Source organism: Oncorhynchus gorbuscha, linkage group LG16 (genome assembly GCF_021184085.1).
Source record: "Oncorhynchus gorbuscha isolate QuinsamMale2020 ecotype Even-year linkage group LG16, OgorEven_v1.0, whole genome shotgun sequence".
Classification (NCBI taxonomy): Eukaryota; Metazoa; Chordata; class Actinopteri; order Salmoniformes; family Salmonidae; genus Oncorhynchus; species Oncorhynchus gorbuscha.
The window spans coordinates 49,683,352-49,707,647 of record NC_060188.1 but is presented as its reverse complement, the minus strand read 5'-3'; the positions used below and the strand labels follow the sequence as shown (position 1 = coordinate 49,707,647).

At 42.6% G+C, this 24,296-nt stretch overlaps 1 protein-coding gene across 4 annotated transcripts in view; it reads left to right on the top strand.

Annotated features, from left to right (window-relative positions):
* Nucleotides 1-23,947, top strand: part of LOC123998626 (galactosylgalactosylxylosylprotein 3-beta-glucuronosyltransferase 1-like) — a 46,736-nt gene extending 22,789 nt beyond the window's left edge. For 2 of the 4 annotated variants that reach the window (XM_046303670.1, XM_046303669.1), the window contains 5 exons: nucleotides 18,790-18,974; nucleotides 19,506-20,026; nucleotides 20,396-20,692; nucleotides 21,166-21,271; nucleotides 21,700-23,947. In XM_046303670.1, the coding sequence (XP_046159626.1) occupies nucleotides 18,821-18,974; nucleotides 19,506-20,026; nucleotides 20,396-20,692; nucleotides 21,166-21,252 (1,059 nt within the window). In that variant the 5' untranslated portion in view covers nucleotides 18,790-18,820 and the 3' untranslated portion in view covers nucleotides 21,253-21,271; nucleotides 21,700-23,947. The remainder of the gene's footprint in view (nucleotides 1-18,789; nucleotides 18,975-19,505; nucleotides 20,027-20,395; nucleotides 20,693-21,165; nucleotides 21,272-21,699) is intronic. The other 2 variants (XM_046303672.1, XM_046303671.1) reach the window with 2 other exon arrangements.
* Nucleotides 23,948-24,296: the final 349 nt, after the last annotated feature.

Genomic DNA, 24,296 nt, shown 5'->3' with positions numbered 1-24,296 from the left:
AGCATATCTCTCAAAAAAATTTGTACAAATGTGTGTACATCCCTGTTAGTGAGCATTTCTCCTTTTCCAAGATAATCCATCCACCTGACAACAAGCAAGGGGGAGATATCAGAATAGGGGCATTGGGGAATGATAACATATTGTACGGAATACATTTGTACTGTAGTGAAGCCGTCTCTAGAGTAATGCAAGGTGACTTTCATGATCATGTGAAACGTCAATTCCCATGGAAATGCTGGGATGTGTTTTTCAATGATGTTAAAGGTAATTATGATGCAACTATGACGGTGATACGATATGGATTACAATTATCATCATGAATATTAAGGCTATACGCACTACATGTTACACACATAGATTCTCAACCATGCAAATTGGAGGAGTTATTATTTATTTGGACATCACATATCATAGTCTTACTCTTATACAGACATCATATACACTCTCACTAAATCACATCCAATATCATACACGTCAACCTACTCAGATTTACTACACACATAATAATAATGTAATAATTTTCTAACATATGTGGCATTGGCTCACAGGCAAACAGGCAAGGGAATAAAACAAATATTGCTAGAACCTATTTCTTGAATTCTAAATATCAGACATTTGAAAGCTCTAATTTTGACCACCATAATACCTCTGATGGCAGTAACTTTACAAGCACTAGTCATGGTCAATTTAGACTGAGAATAGCATCTAGTTATGGTAAGGGGTGAAATAAGTGTAGCCTGTTTTAATTGTAACGGTTTAGCAGATTATTAAAAAAAGATTAGTCTTTACATGGCTAAAAGAAAAGGAATATAACACTGTTTACAGGAAACTCACTCTACATCCTTATATGAAGTTGTGTAGAAAAAGGAATGGGGGTGGTGAAATAATTTTCTGTCATGGACAAAGGAACTCAAAAGGTGTGATGATAATAAATATAAAAAATGTTGATCTGAATATGTAAATAGTCAGGATTGATTCACAAGGAATGTGGATCTTTTTGAATATGAAAGTGGACAATAAAGAGATTTGGCTCATTAATCTATATGGTCCAAATCAGGATGATCTATAATTCTTTGAAAACGTTTATACCATTTTATTGAATTTACAGGCAACAAATGATCAAATCATTATGGTGGGAGACTATAACACAGTGTTAAGTACCTCAATGGACAGTAAAGGAAATCTGTCATGTTTTGTCATTTATTATCTTGTCTTGTCCCTGTGCTTCCCATTCTATTCGTTTCCCTCTGCTGGTCTTATTAGGTTCTTTCCCTCTTTCTATCCCTCTCTCTCCCCCTCCCTCTCTCACTCTCTCGCTCTCTCTTCTCTCTATCGTTCCGTTCCTGCTCCCAGCTGTTCCTATTCCCCTAATCATCATTTAGTCTTCCCACACCTGTTCCCGATCCTTTTCCCTGATTAGAGTCCCTATTTCTCTCCTTGTTATTCGTTTCTGCCCTGTCGGTTCCTTGTCTAGAATTCACCGTGCTGTGTTTGTGTATCGCCCTGTCGTGTCGTGTTTTCCTCAGATGCTGCGTGGTGAGCAGGTGTCTGAGTCTGTCTGGTTCAAGTGCCTTCCCGAGGCAACCTGCTGTTCACTTGCTGTTCAAGATCGAGTCTCCAGTTTGTCCTCGTCATTTCGAGTGAAAGTTGTGTTTTTTGATTGTATTTACTTTACTGGATTAAAGACTCTGTTTTCGCCAAGTCGCTTTTGGGTCCTCTTTCACCTGCATGACAGAAGGAACCGACCAAGGAATGGACCCAGCGACTTCAGACGCTCGTTACACTGCCGTCGAGATCCAAGGAGCCATGCTCGGCAGACACGAGCAGGAAATGTCTGCTGCTCGCCATGCCGTGGAGAACCTGGCCGCTCAGGTTTCCGACCTCTCTGGACAGTTCCAGAGTCTACGTCTCGTGCCACCTGTTACTTCCTGGCCTGCCGAGCCTCCAGAACCTAGGGTTAATAACCCACCTTGCTACTCCGGGCAGCCCACTGAGTGCCGCTCCTTTCTCACGCAGTGTGAGATTGTGTTCTCTCTCCAACCCAACACATACTCTAGAGAGAGAGCTCGGGTTGCTTACGTCATTTCACTCCTTACTGGCCGGGCTCGAGAATGGGGCACAGAAAATCTGGGAGGCAAGGGCTGATTGCTCTAACAAGTTCCAGAACTTTAAAGAGGAGATGATTCGGGTTTTTGACCATTCAGTTTTTGGTAGGGAGGCTTCTAGGGCCCTGGCTTCCTTATGCCAAGGTGAACGGTCCATAACGGATTATTCTATTGAGTTTCGCACTCTTGCTGCCTCTAGTGAGTGGAACGAGCCGGCGCTGCTCGCTCGTTTTCTGGAGGGACTCCACGCAGTGGTTAAGGATGAGATTCTCTCCCGGGAGGTTCCTTCAGATGTGGACTCTTTGATTGCTCTCGCCATCCGCATAGAACGACGGGTAGATCTTCGTCACCGGGCTCGTGGAAGAGAGCTCGCATCAACGGTGTTTCCCTGCTCCGCATCGCAACCATCTCCCTCCTCTGGCTCAGAGTCTGAGCCCATGCAGCTGGGAGGGATTCGCATCTCGACTAAGGAGAGGGAACGGAGGATCACCAACCGCCTGTGCCTCTATTGCGGAGTTGCTGGACATTTTGTTAATTCATGTCCAGTAAAAGCCAGAGCTCATCTGTAAGCGGAGGGCTACAGGTGAGCGCAACTACTCAAGTCTCTCCATCAAAATCCTGTACTACTTTGTCGGTCCATCTACGCTGGACCGGTTCGGGTGCTACATGTAGTGCCTTGATAGACTCTGGGGCTGAGGGTTGTTTCATGGACGAAGCATGGGTTCGGAAACATGACATTCCTTTCAGAGAGTTAGAGAAGCCTACGCCCATGTTCGCCTTAGATGGTAGTCATCTTCCCAGTATCAGATTTGAGACACTACCTTTAACCCTCACAGTATCTGGTAACCACAGTGAGACTATTTCTTTTTGATTTTTCGTTCACCGTTTACACCTGTTGTTTTGGGTCATCCCTGGCTAGTATGTCATAATCCTTCTATTAATTGGTCTAGTAATTCTATCCTATCCTGGAACGTTTCTTGTCATGTGAAGTGTTTAATGTCTGCCATCCCTCCCGTTTCTTCTGTCCCTACTTCTCAGGAGGAACCTGGCGATTTGACAGGAGTGCCGGAGGAATATCATGATCTGCGCACGGTCTTCAGTCGGTCCCGAGCCAACTCCCTTCCTCCTCACCGGTCGTATGATTGTAGTATTGATCTCCTTCCGGGGACCACTCCTCCTCGGGGTAGACTATACTCTCTGTCGGCTCCCGAACGTAAGGCTCTCGAGGATTATTTGTCTGTGTCTCTTGACGCCGGTACCATAGTGCCTTCTTCCTCTCCGGCCGGGGCGGGGTTCTTTTTGTTAAGAAGAAGGACGGTACTCTGCGCCCCTGCGTGGATTATCGAGGGCTGAATGACATAACGGTTAAGAATCGTTATCCGCTTCCCCTTATGTCATCAGCCTTCGAGATTCTGCAGGGAGCCAGGTGCTTTACTAAGTTGGACCTTCGTAACGCTTACCATCTCGTGCGCATCAGAGAGGGGGCGAGTGGAAAACGGCGTTTAACACTCCGTTAGGGCATTTTGAGTACCGGGTTCTGCCGTTTGGTCTCGCCAATGCGCCAGCTGTTTTTCAGGCATTAGTTAATGATGTTCTGAGAGACATGCTGAACATCTTTGTTTTTGTCTATCTTGACGATATCCTGATTTTTTCTCCGTCACTCGAGATTCATGTTCAGCACGTTCGACGTGTTCTACAGCGCCTTTTAGAGAATTGTCTCTACGTAAAGGCTGAGAAGTGCTCTTTTCATGTCTCCTCCGTTACTTTTCTCGGTTCCGTTATTTCCGCTGAAGGCATTCAGATGGATTCCGCTAAGGTCCAAGCTGTCAGTGATTGGCCCGTTCCAAGGTCACGTGTCGAGTTGCAGCGCTTTTTAGGTTTCGCTAATTTCTATCGGCGTTTCATTCGTAATTTCGGTCAAGTTGCTGCCCCTCTCACAGCTCTTACTTCTGTCAAGACGTGTTTTAAGTGGTCCGGTTCCGCCCAGGGAGCTTTTGATCTTCTAAAAGAACGTTTTACGTCCGCTCCTATCCTCGTTACTCCTGACGTCACTAGACAATTCATTGTCGAGGTTGACGCTTCAGAGGTAGGCGTGGGAGCCATTCTATCCCAGCGCTTCCAGTCTGACGATAAGGTTCATCCTTGCGCTTATTTTTCTCATCGCCTGTCGCCATCTGAGCGCAACTATGATGTGGGTACCCGTGAACTGCTCGCCATCCGCTTAGCCCTAGGCGAATGGCGACAGTGGTTGGAGGGGGCGACCGTTCCTTTTGTCGTTTGGACAGACCATAAGAACCTTGAGTACATCCGTTCTGCCAAACGACTTAATGCCCGTCAAGCTCGTTGGGCGTTGTTTTTCGCTCGTTTCGAGTTTGTGATTTCTTACCGTCCGGGTAGCAAGAACACCAAGCCTGATGCCTTATCCCGTCTGTTTAGTTCTTCTGTGGCTTCTACTGATCCCGAGGGGATTCTTCCTTATGGGCGTGTTGTCGGGTTAACAGTCTGGGGAATTGAAAGACAGGTTAAGCAAGCACTCACGCACACTGCGTCGCCGCGCGCTTGTCCTAGTAACCTCCTTTTCGTTCCTGTTTCCACTCGTCTGGCTGTTCTTCAGTGGGCTCACTCTGCCAAGTTAGCTGGTCATCCCGGTGTTCGAGGCACTCTTGCGTCTATTCGCCAGCGCTTTTGGTGGCCGACTCAGGAGCGTGACACGCGCCGTTTCGTGGCTGCTTGTTCGGACTGCGCGCAGACTAAGTCGGGTAACTCTCCTCCTGCCGGTCGTCTCAGACCGCTCCCCATTCCTTCTCGACCATGGTCTCACATTGCCCTAGACTTCATTACCGGTCTGCCTTTGTCTGCGGGGAAGACTGTGATTCTTACGGTTGTCGATAGGTTCTCTAAGGCGGCACATTTCATTCCCCTCGCTAAACTTCCTTCCGCTAAGGAGACGGCACAAATCATTATCGAGAATGTATTCAGAATTCATGGCCTCCCGTTAGACGCCGTTTCAGACAGAGGCCCGCAATTCACGTCACAGTTTTGGAGGGAGTTCTGTCGTTTGATTGGTGCGTCCGTCAGTCTCTCTTCCGGGTTTCATCCCCAGTCTAACGGTCAAGCAGAGAGGGCCAATCAGACGATTGGTCGCATACTACGCAGCCTTTCTTTCAGAAACCCTGCGTCTTGGGCAGAACAGCTCCCCTGGGCAGAATACGCTCACAATTCGCTTCCTTCGTCTGCTACCGGGTTATCTCCGTTTCAGAGTAGTCTGGGTTACCAGCCTCCTCTGTTCTCATCCCAGCTTGCCGAGTCCAGCGTTCCCTCCGCTCAAGCGTTTGTCCAACGTTGTGAGCGCACCTGGAGGAGGGTGAGGTCTGCACTTTGCCGTTACAGGGCACAGACTGTGAGAGCCGCCAATAAACGCAGGATTAAGAGTCCAAGGTATTGTTGCGGCCAGAGAGTGTGGCTTTCCACTCGCAACCTTCCTCTTACGACAGCTTCTCGTAAGTTGACTCCGCGGTTCATTGGTCCGTTCCGTGTCTCCCAGGTCGTCAATCCTGTCGCTGTGCGACTGCTTCTTCCGCGACATCTTCGTCGCGTCCATCCTGTCTTCCATGTCTCCTGTGTCAAGCCCTTTCTTCGCACCCCCGTTCGTCTTCCCTCCCCCTCCCGTCCTTGTCGAGAGCGCACCTATTTACAAGGTACATAAGATCATGGACATGCGTTCTCGGGGACGGGGTCACCAATACTTAGTGGATTGGGAGGGTTACGGTCCTGAGGAGAGGAGTTGGGTTCCGTCTCGGGACGTGCTGGACCGTTCACTCATTGATGATTTCCTCCGTTGCCGCCAGGATTCCTCCTCGAGTGCGCCAGGAGGCGCTCGGTGAGTGGGGGGTACTGTCATGTTTTGTCATTTATTATCTTGTCTTGTCCCTGTGCTTCCCATTCTATTCGTTTCCCTCTGCTGGTCTTATTAGGTTCTTTCCCTCTTTCTATCCCTCTCTCTCCCCTCCCTCTCTCACTCTCTCGCTCTCTCTTCTCTCTATCGTTCCGTTCCTGCTCCCAGCTGTTCCTATTCCCCTAATCATCATTTAGTCTTCCCACACCTGTTCCCGATCCTTTTCCCTGATTAGAGTCCCTATTTCTCTCCTTGTTATTCGTTTCTGCCCTGTCGGTTCCTTGTCTAGAATTCACCGTGCTGTGTTTGTGTATCGCCCTGTCGTGTCGTGTTTTCCTCAGATGCTGCGTGGTGAGCAGGTGTCTGAGTCTGTCTGGTTCAAGTGCCTTCCCGAGGCAACCTGCTGTTCACCTGCTGTTCAAGATCGAGTCTCCAGTTTGTCCTCGTCATTTCGAGTGAAAGTTGTGTTTTTTGATTGTATTTACTTTACTGGATTAAAGACTCTGTTTTCGCCAAGTCGCTTTTGGGTCCTCTTTCACCTGCATGACAAAATCACTCTACAAACTACCATCACCATGCCCTTAAGGAAATCACAAATATTATGGACACGTTATAAATAGTGGATATTCGGAGACTAGAAAACCCCGACCTAGTGAGATATACATGGAGGAGACTTAATCAAGCTAGTCGTCTTGACTACTTTCTCGTCTCTTTCTCTCTTCCATCAGAGGTTAAATACGTTCTAATAGGAGACGGAATGCGATCGGATCATCATCTTATTGGAATTCATATAACTCTTATAGATTTTCCACATGGACGAGGATGTCATGTTTTGTCTTATATTGTCTTGTCATTTTGCTTTCCCTTCTGTTTGTTTTCCCCCTGCTGATCTTTTTAGGTTCGTTCCCTTTTTTCTCTCTCCCTCCCTCTCTCTCTTCTCTCTATCGTTCCGTTCCTGCTCCCAGCTGTTCCTATTCCCCTAATCAATCATCTAATCTTTTCACACCTGTTCCGTATCTTGCCCTCTGATTAGAGTCCCTATTTCTCCCCTTGTCTTCCGTTTCTGTCCTGTCGGATCCTTGTATATTGTTCACCGTGCTGTGTCTTTGTCTCGCCCTGTCGTGTCGTGTTTCCCTCAGATGCTGCGTGTGAGCAGGTGTCTGAGTCTGCTACGGTCGGTGCCTTCCCGAGGCAACCTACAGTTTATGGTCGAGTCTCCAGTCTGTCCTCGTCACTACGAGTGGAATTAGTTTTTTATGCTTTGTTTACCGCTCCGATTTGTCTAGGAGTATTGCATATTTCCTTTACTGGAATAAAGACTCTGTTTTCGCCAAGTCGCTTTTGGGTCCTCATTCACCTGCATAACAGAGGATATTGGAAATTTAATCAAAGTTTACTGGAGGACAACTTATTTTAGACAAAATAATTTATAACGAATATAATGCTTACGGTAGAGAATATAGTGAATTTTTCCAGTATAATATAGGTTCAGCAAATCCCATTATTGTTTGGGATACCTTTTAAATGTACCTTCAGAGGCCATTCAATTCAATATTCCTCAATAATAAAAAAGCAGTTTCTGCCTAAAGAGACAAGACTAACTAGGGAAATGTGTGAACTAATAGTACAGGTAGATAGCAATAAAAACGATACTACAGAGATACAAAATATGTTAGAGGAAAAACAAAAAGAACTTGACGAACTTATTCAAGAACAATCTAATGTAATCTATTACAAAAATAAAGCCAACTGGGTGGAATATGGAGAAAAATGCTCAAAATTCTTCCTCAATCACCAATACAGGAACGCTAACAAAAATAATTTGCAGAAACTCGTTACTGAAGACGGAGTCATCTATGATTCTCCAAATTATATTTTAAAAGAGGAAGCTAATTATTTTCGGCAGATGTTCTCTTTTCCATCTCATCCTCCCCCACTGAATGAAGATTACGGTAAGGAATTATTTCCAAATAATATAAACAAAATAGAAAATTAACAAATGTACAGGGAGATCAGTGCAAAGGTCAAATTACAGAGGAAGAACTTTGAGGCAATTAAATCCTTTCAGTCTGGAAAATCCTCAGGGCTTGATGGCACATCGGTAGAGGTATATCAAGCCTTTACTAAAAGCTCCATTGTTAGATTGTTTTGACTACTCCTATAGAAATGGTAGTCTGTCAGGTACTCAGGAGGAAGGTCTGATTTCTCTATTATTAAAACAAGACCCAGATAGCAAATATGAAGACCCAGTCTATTTATAAAAAAACTGGAGGCCCCTTACACTTCAGTGTTGTGATGCAAAAAATAGCAGTGAAATGCATAGCACTCAGAATTAAAAAGGTTTTACCAGGTATTGTTAATCCTGATCAACTACTAGAAACTACTAGAAATAATAGAAGATCATGAAACAACTAAGAAGCCATGCCTGGTATTTATAGCGGATTTTGAAAAGACATTTGATAAAGTAAGAATACCTTTTATTTATAAATGCCTGGACTTTTTTAGATTTCGGTAATTCTTTTATAAAATGGGTAAAAATAATGTATAGCAACCCCAGGTGTAAAATAGCAAATAACGGCTACTTCTCAGAGTTTTGAATTGTCAAAAGGAGTTAAACAAGGGTGTCCACTGTCACCATGTCTATTCATTATGGCGATCGAAATGCTAGCTATTAAAATCAGATTAAACAACAACATTAGAGGATTAGAAATCCAAGGCTTAAAAACAAAGGTGTCCATGTATGCCGACGACTCAAGTTTTATTTTAAATCCGCAAGCTAGATCCCTGCAATGTCTTATTGAACATCTAGGTAACTTTTCTGTACTTTCTGGACTAAAACCTAATTATGATTAGTGTACAATATTACATATTGGATCTTTAAAAAATACAACTTTTAGATTACCCTGCAGTTTACCTATAAAATGTGCTGATGGTGAAGTATACATGGTTGGTATTCATATGACTAAATATATAAATAAGCTCTCCACAATGAATTTCAATAGAAAACTTGTAAAAATAGACATGATCCTGTAACCATTGAGAGATAAATACCTTTTCTATTCATGGAAAAATTGCTCTGATAAATTCCTTAGTCTTATCTCAGTTTACTTACTTACTTATGGCGCTGCCTTCTCCTGAGGATACATTTTTCAAATCATATGAGCAAATATATTTTGCTTTATCTGGGACGCTAAATCAGACAAAATAAAGCATGCTTATCTATATAATGAATATGAATTGGGTGGGTTGAGATTATTAAATATAAAAGCACTGAACATCTCTCTAAAAGCTTCACTTATTTAAAAGGTTTACTTGAACCCTAAACGGTTCTCAAGTAGATTACAAAAAAAGCTCATCCATTGTTTAAAAATTGTATTTTTGCCTTTGTGCAGTTTGCCATGTCTCATTTTCAATCATCTCTCTTTTTCAAACAAGCATTGCAGAGCTGGCTACAATTTCAATTTCACCCCCCTGAAAAGATAGAACAAATATTATGGCTGAACTCTAATGTGCTGGTTGATAAAATACCTTTATTTATGGGAAAGATGTTTGAAAATGATATTGGAATGGTAGTTATGTCCTTCATGGAGTTATCAGAATTGTACAGGAAGGTCTGCTCAATCCAAGAGTACAACCAATTGATTACAGCATCACCCCAAAAATGTAGGAGGCAGGTGGCAGAGGGAGGAGGTAGGGAATTGGTCTGTCTGCCCAATATAAAGGATCAAAACTGGCAGAGGAATAAATAGCATGAATAGAAAAGTATACCAGTTTCATTTGAGGACCAGGATGTTGACAACTGTGCCATACAGATTGCAAAATAGTTGGGAAGAGATTTTTGATGTACTGATTCCATGGTATGAGTTGATATATAAAACAACGCAAGATTCAAGACTTCATGCTTTTCAGCTAAAATTATTGTATAGAATTCTTGCCACCAACAAAACGTTGAGTATTTGGGGCATAAAATCATTGAAAATCTGCAGATTTTGGTATTGCCCTCAGGTAGCCTGTTTCTGGTCTCGGGTTTAGGAATGGTTGAAAATGTTGTTTTGTGTCTTTCTTTTTTCTCTTTAGTACATCATCTTGGTTGTTGGTGCATTGAGGGGGTTCTTGGGCATGGGGAATGGAATTAATTGTATTTGTTATTTTTAATCTGGGGGGCTGTGGGAGGTGTCTCGAATGGTTGAGGGACAGCTATTGGGGGGGTCTTGGAGGGTTAGGGTTCACATTTTTTGGCCTGGTGGGAGATCAGTCAACGTGCCCTTGAGCAGGGCATTGACCCTGGATGCTTCTGTGTGTCGCTCTGAATGGGAGTCTGTTGGATGACTGGTATTATGTATTAGGTAGTTGTTGAGCGGCTTCACTGCAAGTATATTGTATGTTCTATTCTATGTTAGACATAGAAGGATGGACAGACCCTCATAGACCTGGGAAGCTAGAGACTATAAGTGACCGGGTAGATGCGACTCAGGATCTTGAATGGTCCTATGGAGCATGGAGCAAACTTCAGCGAGTCCACCTTTTAAGGGAAGATCACGGGTGGACAGCCATACTCGTTGACCCGGTCAAAGGAGCCGAAGAAGCCTTTGGTGATGGGTTTTTCTGGTGTTGGTGTCTGGCAGATGAGCGGAGCGAGGAGGATTGTGCTCGGATCCAAGTGCGGCGACTTCGATGAATGAACGCCTCGGGTGATGGCGCCCATGCTTCGGCCTCAGTTTGGTGTTGGACAAGTTGGATCAGGATGAACGAGGATGGGTCCATAGGTGAAACGTCCCTTGAGCTCCATGAATGCCCTGTCAGCCTTGTGGATCCAGCCAAAATGGGTCTGGGGCTTGTGGTTTAGGGCCGTGAGAGGCGCTGCCACCACACCAAAGTTGCGTATAAAGGCCTATAAAAATGGGCAAACCCAAGGAACCGCTGGACTTATTTGAGTGAGACAGGATGAGGCCAGTCAGTGACCACCCTAACCTTAACAGTGTCCATTTTTAATGCCGGCGGTAGAGACAATGTGGCCCAGGAAAGACACTTGGGATACATGGAACTCACACTTCTCAATATTGACGTATAGTTGACTGTGCAGGAGGCGTCTCCGGACTTGGCGGACATGCAGGATGTGTTCTGGAAGGGTCTTTGAGAAGATCAGAATGTCCTCAAGGTAAACAAAGTCAAACCGATTCAATATAAAGTGGGGAGAACAAGTATTTGATACACTGCCGATTTTGCAGGTTTTCCCACTTATAAAGCATGTAGAGGTCTGTAATTTTTTATCATAGGTACACTTCAACTGTGAAAGACGGAATCTAAAACAAAAATCCAGAAAATCACATTGTATGATTTTTAAGTAATTAATTTGCATTTTATTGCATGCAATAAGTCTTTCACAGTTGAAGTGTACCTATGATAAAAATTACACTGCCAATTTTTCAGGTTATCAAATACTTGTTCTCCCAACTGTATAAGCACAGCACATATAAGCCTGGGATATCAACCATTCAAAGTTGGCCTTAGTGTGTGAGTGACCATAGAATAGTCTTAGTGAGTGACCATAGAATTCTATAAGAGTGACCTTACTGATTAAAGTATGTCATTGTCACGACTTAACACAGTCAAAAAGTCACAATTATTTCCAAACCCTGCCCATTTCCACAATTTATCTTTTTAAAATGTGATATTAAATCTAACCCTAACTATTGAATGGCAAGTTTGATGCGTTGGTCCGACAGACCTTCCGTGTATTTGGGCGGAAATGTCTGGGAATGAAATTAGGTGTAATGTGACTAACATGACATCACTTTAGAGCGTTTGCCATCCTTCAGCACGTCACCCCGACTAGCATCACCACCCTGGATGGTTCCGACCTAGAATATGTGGACATCTATAAGTACCTAGGTGTCTGGCTAGACTGTAAACTCTCCTTCCAGACTCATATCAAACATCTCCAATCTAAAATCAAATCTAGAGTCGGCTTTCTATTCCGCAACAAAGCCTCCTTCACTCACGCCGCCAAACTTACCCTAGTAAAACTGACTATCCTACCGATCCTCGACTTTGGCGATGTCATCTACAAAATAGCTTCCAATACTCTACTCAGCAAACTGGATGCAGTTTATCACAGTGCCATCCGCTTTGTTACTAAAGCACCTTATACCACCCACCACTGCGACCTGTATGCTCTAGTCCGCTGGTCCTCGCTACATATTCGTCGCCAGACCCACTGGCTCCAGGTCATCTACAAGTCCATGCTAGGTAAAGCTCCACCTTATCTCAGTTCACTGGTCACGATGACAACACCCACATAGCACGCGCTCCAGCAGGTGTATCTCACTGATCATCCCTAAAGCCAACACCTCATTTGGCCAACTTTCCTTCCAGTTCTCTGCTGCCTGTAACTGGAACGAATTGCAAATATCGCTGAAATTGGAGACTTTTATCTCCCTCACCAACTTTAAACATCTGCTATCTGAGCAGCTAACCGATCGCTGCAGCTGTACATAGTCCATCGGTAAATAGCCCACCCAATTTACCTACCTCATCCCCATACTGTTTTTATTTATTTACTTTTCTGCTCTTTTGCACACCAGTATCTCTGCCTGCAATCTGATCATTTATCACTCCAGTGTTAATCTGCAAAATTGTAATTATTCGCCTACCTCCTCATGCTTTTTGCACACAATGTATATAGACTCTTTTTTAATTTTTTCTACTGTGTTATTGACTTGTATATTGTTTACTCCATGTGTAACTCTGTGTTGTTGTCTGTTCACACTGCTTTATCTTGGCCAGGTCGCAGTTGTAAATGAGAACTTGTTCTCAACTAGCCTACCTGGTTAAATAAATATTAAATAAAAAATGTAACTGTTCCACGAAAATGCGCATATAAAAATAATACTAACTGGCATGCAGATCGGTAGAAATGGTTGGCTAAATTGTAAGCTTCCCCAAACTTCAAACTCATGAGCTGCCTATAGTCTTTACTATAAGACCCATTAAAAAAAGGTGAACACGCAATCAACGGTCCGTACAACTGATTCATTCTGGCGCCGGGCCCTGCAGAACAGTCCATTGGGTGGTGGGCCATTCTTGGTACACACAGGAAACTGTTGAGTGTGAAAAACTTAGCACCGTTGCAGTTCTTGAAACAAACTGGTGTGCCTGGAATCTACTACCATACCCCATTCAAAGACACTTACATCTTTTGTTTTGTCAGCGGGGGTGTAGGGTTTGAGCATAGCCTGAAGGTCGGGAGGGGCAGTTACTCTTGCTGCTCCGTAGGCAAGTACCATGGTCTTGTAGTGAAAAAGAGCAGGTGTTAATGTTTTGTATACTCAGTGTATAATGCACATTTTTATTTATTTACTTATTTAACCAGGTAGGCAAGTTGAGAACAAGTTCTCATTTACAATTGCCACCTGGCCAAGATAAAGCAAAGCTGTTCGACACATACAACAACACAGAGTTACACATGGAGTAAAACAAACATACAGTCAATAATACAGTAGAAAAATAAGTCTATATACTATGTGAGCTAATGAGATGAGATAAGGGAGGTAAAGGCAAAAAAGGCCATGGTGGCAAAGTAGATACAATATAACAAGTAAAACACTCGAATGGTAGATTTGCAGTGGAAGAATGTGCAAAGTAGAAATAAATAGAATGGGGTGCAAAGAAGCAAAATAAATAAAAAAAATACAGTAGGGAAAGGGGTAGTTGTTTGGGCTAAATTATAGGTGGGCTATGTACAGGTGCAGTAATCTGTGAGCAGGTCTGACAGTTGGTGCTTAACGCTAGTGAGGGAGATAAGTGTGTCCAGTTTCAGAGATTTTTGTAGTTCGTTCCAGTCATTGGCAGCAAAGAACTGGAAGGAGAGGCGACCAAAGAAATAATTGGTTTTGGGGGTGACCAGAGAGATATACCTGCTGGAGCTCGTGCTACAGGTGGGTGATGCTATGGTGACCAGCGAGATGAGATAAGGGGGGACTTTACCTAGCAGGGTCTTGTAGATGACATGGAGCCAGTGGGTTTGGCGACGAGTATGAAGCGAGGGCCAGCCAACGAGAGCGTACAGGTCGCAATGGTGGGTAGTATATGGGGCTTTGGTGACAAAACAAATTGCACTGTGATAGACTGCATCCAATTTGTTGAGTAGGGTATTGGAGGCTATTTTGTAAATGACATCGCCGAAGTCGAGGATTGGTAGGATGGTCAGTTTTACAAGGGTATGTTTGGCAGCATGAGTGAAGGATGCTTTGTTGCGAAATAGGAAGCCAATTCTAGATTTAACTTTGGATTGGAGATGTTTGATGTGGGTTTGGAAGGAGAGTTTACAGTCTAATCAGACACCTAGGTATTTGTAGTTGTCCACGTATTCTAAGTCAGAGCCATCCAGAGTAGTGATGTTGGACAGGCGGGCAGGTGCAGGCAGCGATCGGTTGAAGAGCATGCATTTAGTTTTACTTGTATTTAAGAGCAATTGGAGGACATGGAAGGAGAGTTGTGTGGCATTGTATGACATTGTCTCAGGAATGTCTGGGTGGGCAATATCCAGTATAGAAAAGGTGAAATTGTTTGCACACAAAAAAAGGAGGAATTCAGGAGACCAGGGGAGTCTCTCAAATTTAATTTAATTTAATTTACCTTGAATATTGCAGCCCATTTTTTGTAGGCTATTAGCCAGACAAAACCCGCTGAGTTCAATAATAAATAGTGACTGGATTTATCCTCAAGTTGACTATTTCTTTCCTCATTGTTAGATTATTTGATGTGTAATTTTTATAAAACATGTTATAAATAGCAACTAAATAGCAGCTAAATACAGTATACAGTATACTGTACATTATGCATACACTGCATGATGAAACAATCCCTAGTAAGCTAGTGTTTTGAGGGTGGACTGACTATGATTAATTTAGGCATTAATAGACTGGTTCTACACACAACTTTCTATCCAAGCTGGGAGAAAGCGTGAGGATGGGTCATGCAGGACAGTTGTATATTCCAAAATAATCTATTGGTAGCTGATTTTATTTTATATCTGAAATGTTTGAATTTCCAACTTTAATTACTAAACAAGTAATTACATTGTTGCCAGCAGTATGAAATGGCAGCATTGCGACACCATGTATAACTTTGTGAAATGTTATGCTTAACACATTTATCCATTAGCTAAAGCAAAGCTTTACATGCCGTAGCACAACTGAAAGCCTATCAACAACTGAAAGCCAATAGGCATGCAGCCGCATAGACATGTCTCAATTTCAGCACCATGGACAGCGATTGCTAGTCTATATTTTGTGTGGCTGTCTAGCTGACACATTTTATTTTAGGGAGGGGGAAGGGGGCCAAACACCAACCTTGCGGGAGTCCAGATAAACTGCATTATGCCAGTGCTCTGACACCACCTGGTATAGAGGTCCTTGATGGCAGGGAGTGATGTGGACACCGAAGAACTTAAAGCTCTCAACCCTCTCCACTACAGGCCTGTCAATGTGGCCCTGAGGGGCTCACATGTTAAGGATCAGTATGGCGGATGTTTGGTTGCCTACCCGCACCACCTGGGAAGGACCGTCAGGACGTCCAGGATCCAGTTGCAGAGGGAGGTGTTCAGTCCCAGGGTCATGAGCTTAGTGATGAGCTTGGAGGGCACTATGGTGTTGAAGGCTGAACAGCATTCTCACATAGGTGTTCCTTTTATCCAAGTCGGAAAGGGAAGTGTGGAGTGCAATAGAGATTGCATCATGTGGATCTGTTGGGGCGGTGTGCAAATTGGAGTGGGTACAGGGTGTCTGGGATGATAGAGTTAATGTGAGCCATGACCAGCCTTTCAAAGCATTTCATGCTTACAGATGTGCTACGGGGCGATAGTCACTTAGACAGGTTACCATGTCATTCTTGAGCACAGGGACTATGGTGGTCTGCTTGAAACATGTAGGTATTACAGACTGGGCCAGGGATAGGTTGAAAATATACTTGAACACACTTGCCAGCTAGTGCATGCTCTGAGTTCTCATCCTGGTAATATTTCTGGCCCCATGGCCTTGTAAATGTTAACCTGTTTAAAGGTGCTACTCACATTGGCTACGGAGAGCGAGAACACACAGTCATCTGCAGTGGTGGAAAAAGTCCTCAATTGTCATACTTGAGTAAAAGATACCTTAATAGAAAATGACTAGTCGTAAAAGTGAAAGTCACCCAGTGAAATACTACTTGAATAAAAAAAAAATTAAAAGGTGTTTGGTTTTAAATATACTTAAGTATCAAAAGGACATGTAATTGCTCAAAAATAAAAAGTACATTATTTTCTTTAGGAATATAAAAGTTGTCAAAAATATAAATAGCACAGTAAAGTACAGATACTCCACAAAAATACTTAAGTAAAAATACTTTAAAGTACAACTTAAGAACTTTACACAATCCAGAACTGCTGGTGATCTCATGCATGGTTGAGTGTTGTTTGTCTAGAAGTGAGCATAGAAGGCATTTAGCTGGTTTGGAAGGCTTGCATCACTGGGCAGCTTGCAACTGGGATTCCCTTTGAAATCTGTGATAGTTTGCAAGCCCTGCCACATCCTACAAGCATCAGAGCCGGCGTAGTAGGATTCAATCTTAGTTCTGTATTGCCTCTTTGCCTGTTTGATGTCTTTTCGGAGGTCGTAGCAGGATTTCTTATAAGCGTCTGGATTAGTGTCCTGCTCCTTGAAAGCAGAAGCTCTAGCCTTTAGCTCAGTGCGGATGTTGCCTATAATCCATGGCTTTTGGATGGGATATGTATGCAAGGTCACAAAAAATGTAAATAGTATGATCTGCAGCTTATTATGAGGTATTCTAACTCAATGCAGCAAAAACTCAAGACTTGCTTAACATTAGAGATCGCACACCAGCTGTTGTTAACAAAGATAAAAAACTCTCAGCTTACCCGAGACTGGTGTCCGATTTTGACGATGCATGGAAAAGCCAGTGATGTGTATATATCATGCATGTCATTGTTCAGCCACGAAATCCGAAACATAGGCTATTACAGTTTTTAAAAAATATATATATTTTTTGCAGATCATTAGCAATGTGAGGTATTCTTTATGTAGTGTTCAAGCATGCTTTTCTATAAGGTAGAATTAAGAAAAAAGCTTGCAGCTGTCTCTGACCTATTTTCTGGTGTGCAATGGCTTTGATGGGAAAGCAGGTTCCTTAGCAAACGCTTTATCTTTGCAGAACCAGTCTCGGAGCGACAGCTCCTTAATGGAGGGTTAAGCATGTGGCTAATTCACACGTGATCATCCATTAGATGGCAGCTACTGTAGCTCCACCACGGGTCAACCCCTCCATTCTTTGACCATGAGCTGGCTAAATATACAGTGCATTTGGAAAGTATTCAGACCCCTTGACTTTTTACACATTTTGTTATGTAACAGCCTTATTCAAAAATGGATTACATTTTTTTTAAATCCTCAGCAATCTACACACAATACCCCATAAGGAAAAAAAGAGAAAACAGTTGAGTTTTTTTGCAAATGTATTCAAATAAAAAATGGAGATTACACACAGACCCTTTGCTATGAGACAGATGCATCCTGTTTCCATTGATCATCATTGAGATGATTCTACAACTTGATTGGATTTACCTGTGGTAAATTCAATTGATTGGACATGATTTGAAAAGGCACACACCTGTCAATATAACGTTGCACAGTTGACAGTGCATGTCAGAGCAAAAACCAAGCCATGAGGTCAAAGGAATTGTCTGTAGAGCTCCACGACAGGATTGTGTCGAGGAACAGATCTGGGGAAGGGTCCCAAAAAATGTCAGCAGCATTGAACACAGTGGCCTCCATCATTTTTAAATGGAAGAAGTTTGGAACCACCAAGACTTCCTAGAGCTGGCCACCCGGCCAAACTGAGCAATCGGGGGAGAAGGGCCTTGGTCAGGGGGATGTTTTTCAGTGGAAAGGACTGGGAGACAGGATCGAGGGAAAGATGAACGGAGCAAAGTACAGAGATTGTTGATGAATACCTGCTCCAGAGCGCTCAGGACCTCAGACTGGGTTGAAGGTTCACCTTCCAACAGGACAATGACCCTAAGCACACAGCCAAGACAACGAAGGAGTGGCCTCGGGACAAGTCTCTAAATGTCCTTGAGTGGCCCAGACAGAGTCCGGACTTGAACCTGATCGAACATCTCTGGAGAGACTTGAAAATAGCTGTACAGCATCCAATCTGACAGAGCTTGAGAAGATCTGCAGAGAAGAATGAGAGAAACTCTCCAAATACAGGTGTGCCAAGCTTGTAGCGTCATACCCCAGACTTGATGCTGTAATCGCTGCCAAAGGTGCTGCCCAAAGTACTGAGTAAAGGGTCTTGAGTACTTATGTACTTATTAGCAAAAATGAATAAAAACCTGTTTTTGCTTTGTCATTATGAGGTATTGTGTGTAGATTGATTTTTTTTTAAACTCTCATCAATTATAGAATAAGGCTGTAATGTAACAAAATGTGGAAAAAGTCAAGGGCTCTGAATAGTTTCCGAAGGCACTGTAGTCTGTTTGAAAAGTGGAGGATCGCTTTCCCCCATTCTTTAAGTTCAACGCTTTATACTGAAGCCATTGTTCAGAAATCCATCCAGAAATAACACCTGGTATTTACCTTAAAGGAACAATGTCTAAAATATTCTGCTGTTAAGTTTCTCAATTAATGATAAAATGGTCACCCATTGATTCTTGAAGAATATAACTAATAAATGCTACATGAGCTTAGTATAATTGTGTTACCCTTTCTTAACCAAAAATGTGTGTTGCAGGTAATGACGTGGCTCAGGTTTGACCCCGGAGATGCCGAAGAGACGAGACATTCTGGCCATCGTGTTGATCGTGTTGCCTTGGACGCTACTTATCACTGTTTGGCATCAGAGTGCCATCACCCCTCTGCTAGCTGCTCGAAAGTGTAAAGGTCATTCCTCAAATTCCCCATGTAGGGGGTTTTATGGTTAGTCTCTTGAGCAGAGGAGCACGTTTGGTTTACTTATATCTGTGTTTATTCTGGGATGCTCCATTTAATATAGTACACTTAAAAAGAACATCTACACATGATTTCCAAGCTTAATTTTTTACATTTTCCCACCACTTAACTTTTTATCAGAATATGCTGCATTGTCTATTACAAGACTTTTAACACAATGGCAAAAGGTTTTTGTTCATAATGAGCTAAACACTTCATCAGTGTATGAAAGAAAATATTGTCATTTTGTGAGACTTCATTGCTTTTTAAGTTAGTGATGAGTATATTATGTTTATCACAAGGAGATTACATGTCTAACAAAAGAGTATGGAGTTAGATTTCAGAACGACACGTTCATTAAAACCTTTGACTAAAATCTAACTCTACAACAGACTAAGAAGACTATTTGCACGATTAGATGCCTCCTCCCTCTCTACGAAGGCCATCTCTATGGAAACATACAGTTCCTATACAGTCTATAAGCATTTATTATACCAAAAACTTCTTTCCCCTTCTCAGATGACAGACATGAGAGTCGGCGAGACTCCCGGGACACCTTCACCCTCAAGGAGCCCTGCACCTCAGAGAACAACAAGGACATTGTGGAGGTTGTGCGCACCGAGTACGTCTACAGCCGCCAGCCACCCTGGTCTGATGTCCTCCCCACCCTCCACGTCATCACCCCAACCTACAGCCGGCCGGTCCAGAAGGCAGAGCTGACCCGTCTGGCCAACACCTTCCTCCACGTGCCCAACCTGCACTGGATCCTGGTTGAGGACTCTCAGCGACAAACCCTGCTAGTCACCAGGCTCCTTCAGGAAACAGGCCTGAACTACACCCACCTTAATGTGGAGACACCCAGGAACTATAAGCTGCGTGGGGACATGAGGGACCCCAGGATACCCCGGGGAACCATGCAGAGGAACTTGGCTCTGCGCTGGCTTAGAGAGACCTTCAGCCCCAACAACAGCAACAGCCAGCCTGGTATCGTCTACTTTGCAGACGATGATAACACCTATAGTCTGGATCTGTTTGAGGAGGTGAGTGGAACAAGGAGAGAATTTGTGCAGTACAGAATTGTTTCCTCTTTAGCTACCAAAACAGGCTAAATGTTTGGTTTCAGTGCGCAGTAGTATAATTAAATAAAGAGCATGGCTCCTTACAATATGCCACTAGATAAATGCACAGCCTCAACACATAGGCATCACTTGACACCTGCCATAAACAAAGTTTATAAACATGAATTCTGATATTTGCATATGATACAAATTAAAATAACTATTTCCTCACATAAAATCATATATCGGAAAATGAATACTTATTGATCCTTCTCCACCCATAGAATTACATAGAGCACTAATATCATAGGATCTCCATGGGCTCTACCCTCTCTCTCCTTCCTCGTCTAGATGCGTTCAACAAGGAAGGTGTCTGTGTGGCCTGTAGCCTTTGTGGGCGGCCTGCGGTACGAGTCCCCTAAAGTCAATACCCTGGGCAAGGTTTACGGCTGGAAGACTGTGTTTGACCCCAACCGACCCTTTGCCATAGACATGGCTGGGTTTGCGGTGAACCTCCACCTCATTCTCTTTAAGCCTCAGGCCTACTTCAAGCTGCGGGGAGTCAAGGGAGGGTACCAGGAGAGCAGCTTACTGCGGGAGCTGGTCACCCTCAGCGACTTGGAGCCCAAGGCTGCTAATTGCACTAAGGTAAGGAACTAACAGTTGCCCTGTGTGGCTCAACTAATAGAGTATGTTGCTTGCAATGCTAGGGTTGTGGGTTTGATTCCCACTGGGTCAGACTGGTCTCATAGATGTAACATAGGAAATGAAAATCCAGGACAGTCAAATTATTATGATTAGTTTAATATGGTTACATAAGACAGAATGTTACTTCAGGCAAAAATTAAAGAAAGGTGGTTGGTCGCTGTGGATAATAGCCGTATAATGCAAATGTCTGGCAACCCAAAGGTTGAGTGTTCGAAACTCCTCACGGGCAACTACTTACATGTTTTGTTTCTTTGCAACTACTTAGCATGTTAGCTAACCCCAACCTTAACTCATAGCCTTAACCCCTAAGCCTAACCCCTAGCCTAGCTAACATTAAAGCGGTATAAAAATACTTTCAACTACTTTCAAATAACTTGTCCACCATTTTTACTTGAACCCCCCGCCCCATACAGGTACTTGTATGGCACACTAGGACAGAGAAGCCTGTCCTGGTGAACGAGGGAAAGAAAGGATTTACGGACTCCAACGTGGAGATATGAAACTTATTTTGGATCACAGGTAATTTGAAAGTTATTGGGTCTGGGATTAATTAAGTTTGCAAAATTCCGGTACCTTTCCCAAAGTTCCCAGGTTTTGCAGATGTTACCAGAATTTTGCAACCCTATGTCTGAGTGCCAACCTGGCTATCTGAACCCCTGTGAGCTTATTATTTCCACCAAAGGTTTTAATATTGTATTATTATTCATAGTATAAAGCTTTGCCGAATCTGTCTGAATTTGTATAACAGGGATGTTATGATTTCATCTCATAACTTGACAGAAGATCCCTACAAAAGATAGATAGTTTTATTAATGCGGGTTTGTCTTTAGTTTCTTCTCATTTGCCTAAACTATTCTCTCCGTGGTTGGTAGTAATGATGGAATAATTGTTGATTACATATTTTCTTTACACATCTCCTAAGCCCATATATCATTGTATCATTGCAGGTTATATATGGCTGGGATTCCAAACGGACTGACAAAAGACAAGCTCCGGGCAAACAGGATCAGGGTGAAATATATATTTACTGTAATACGACTGTAAAGGGAGTAAGACAGCCTTATTGTCTACTACAAGCAGTACACAGCTACGTATCAATACAGGAAATATATATTTACTGTAATACGACTGTAAAGGGAGTAAGACAGCCTTATTGTCTACTACAAGCAGTACACAGCTACGTATCAATACAGGCATAGAATATCAAAGCACAGATTCATGGAGAATGGTGATACTGTATCTAGCTAAGCGCTTTACTGATGCATCAATGGAAGACGCCCACAAGGAGCTTGCCAGTCGTCAGAGTGCAACTGAAGCAAAAGACTGTCGGCGGTTCAAACAACAGGATGGCTTCATACAGTGGTCAACAGGAAGCGGCCTTAACCCAGCTGACACAAACCAACATGATCGTAACCAGGCACTGGACCAAACTGAATCAATCAGGGGCCCCGAATGGCTTTTGTCTGTTGGTGATTAGTCTCCTTTTGTTGTGGAGCGGACTGTACTTGGGGTGCAGAACAGAGCTGGATAAAGTCGTTTTTGTCTGACTGGAGTCAGGATTGACTGACAGACTGATCTGGAAAGGACATGAACCCTTCCCATGTCCCATTGTAAAACACTGAGCTATTCAGACAGCTCTGCTCCCTCAAACCTATCACTAATTAGAACACGTCTCACACACATACACGTCTGTACACAAACATCCACACGCATACACGCACAGAGTAATCAGTGTAGGAACAATGATTTAGCATAACCCCCGTACTGTAATGCCAGCTTTTATTTGCTGTTGCATCTTTTACTGATCATATAACACTACATCAGCACTTTCAGATCAGGGTCTGTTGTCTGTTACAGTTTCTCAATCACGTACAAGCATTTTTTTTAACAATCGATTTTCAAAACAGAGTTCACAAGACAGAACTCTGTGGCTTTTCGCAAAACAGTAAATGGTTGCCTTACCAAAATGTATTTGCCTTCTCAAATTATAAATACATTAAATCAAAACTAAAATTGTACATTCAAAATTGCTAATAAATTGCTAATAAATTCATCAAAACAACACGACTGTACCTGCTTCTATAAACCAATGAGGAGATGGGAGAGGCAGGACTTACAGCGTGCGATCTGCGTCAGAAATAGAACTGATTTCTATTTTAGCCCTTGGCAACAAATACGCTCATAGGCGCATGCGAGCAGTTTTTATTTTGCAACGCTCTCTCACGTGACGCGAGCGGTGTGGTCAGCCTGTAAGATATGCAAGTCAGGTACACCAGCAAAGAAATTATCAGAAGTTCTGTAAATGTATTTGAGCATTTGATCATTGCTTTTCTGCTATAGTGTGTTTCAACACCGATTTAAAAATTCCTTGTATGCGATTGAGAAAAACACATTTTGGAGTGAAATACGCATCACATTTTTTCACCTCTCCAACAGACAATTAGGTAAGGACATTTGCCAATGAAACTAGAGCTAGTCAATAAAATATGATTATTTCACAACACATACTACATCAGTCACAGGATAAATGCCTTCCCTTGATATGCCATTTTCTAACCAGTCGGGACCCCAAATGGCACATAATGATATTTGATCTGATATTCAAAAGTAAACAGAGGGAATGTCTGCTTTGTAGACAACCACTGAAATTACACAAATTTACCCCACATGTCAATGTCTCTTTTTTTCCCCTTGTTTGACATGGTTTATTGCGACTTATGGCTGATATTTACATTTTTTTTTCAAACATAGCATTGGTTTCCCTTTTTATAAAGTAAATCCTATACAGTCCTGGTCTCAGGGAAGACCAAATATTGAAGTGCAAACATACAGCACAGTAACTCATATTTGCCAATATGTTACATGATAAATATCACAACTAAAACTGACTAAGCCTGTCAATCAGTGGTCAGATGATACAGGTGTAATGTTTCATTTGGAAGTTTATTTTTTTAAATGTATTTAACTAGGCAAGTCCTCTTTAGGATCCACCCTTTAAAAAAAAATGTTTAGCCTAAAATGACATACCCAAATCTAACTGCCTGTAGCTCAGGACCTGAAGCAAGGATATGCATATTCTTTATACCATTTTAAAGGAAACATTTGGACGTTTGTGGAAATGTGAAATGAATGTAGGAGAATATAACATATTAGATTTGGTAAAAGATACATACAATACAAATGTTTAAAAACGTGTTCTTTTGTACTATCATCTAAGAAAGGCCATAATGTATTATTCCAGCTCAGGCGCAGTTTAGATTTTGGGCAGTAGATGGCAGCAGTATTTGTGCAAAGTTTTATACTCATCCAATTAACCATTGCATTTCTGTTCAAATGTGCCTAATTGGTTTATTAATCACTTTTCAAGTTCATAACTGTGCACTCTCCTCAAATAATAGCATGGTATTCTTTCACTAATAACTACTGTAAATTGGACAGTGCAGTTAGATTAACAAGAATTTAAGCTTTCTGCCAATATCAGATATGTCTATGTCCTGAGAAATGTTCTTGTTACTTACCTCATGCTAATCACATTAGCCTACGT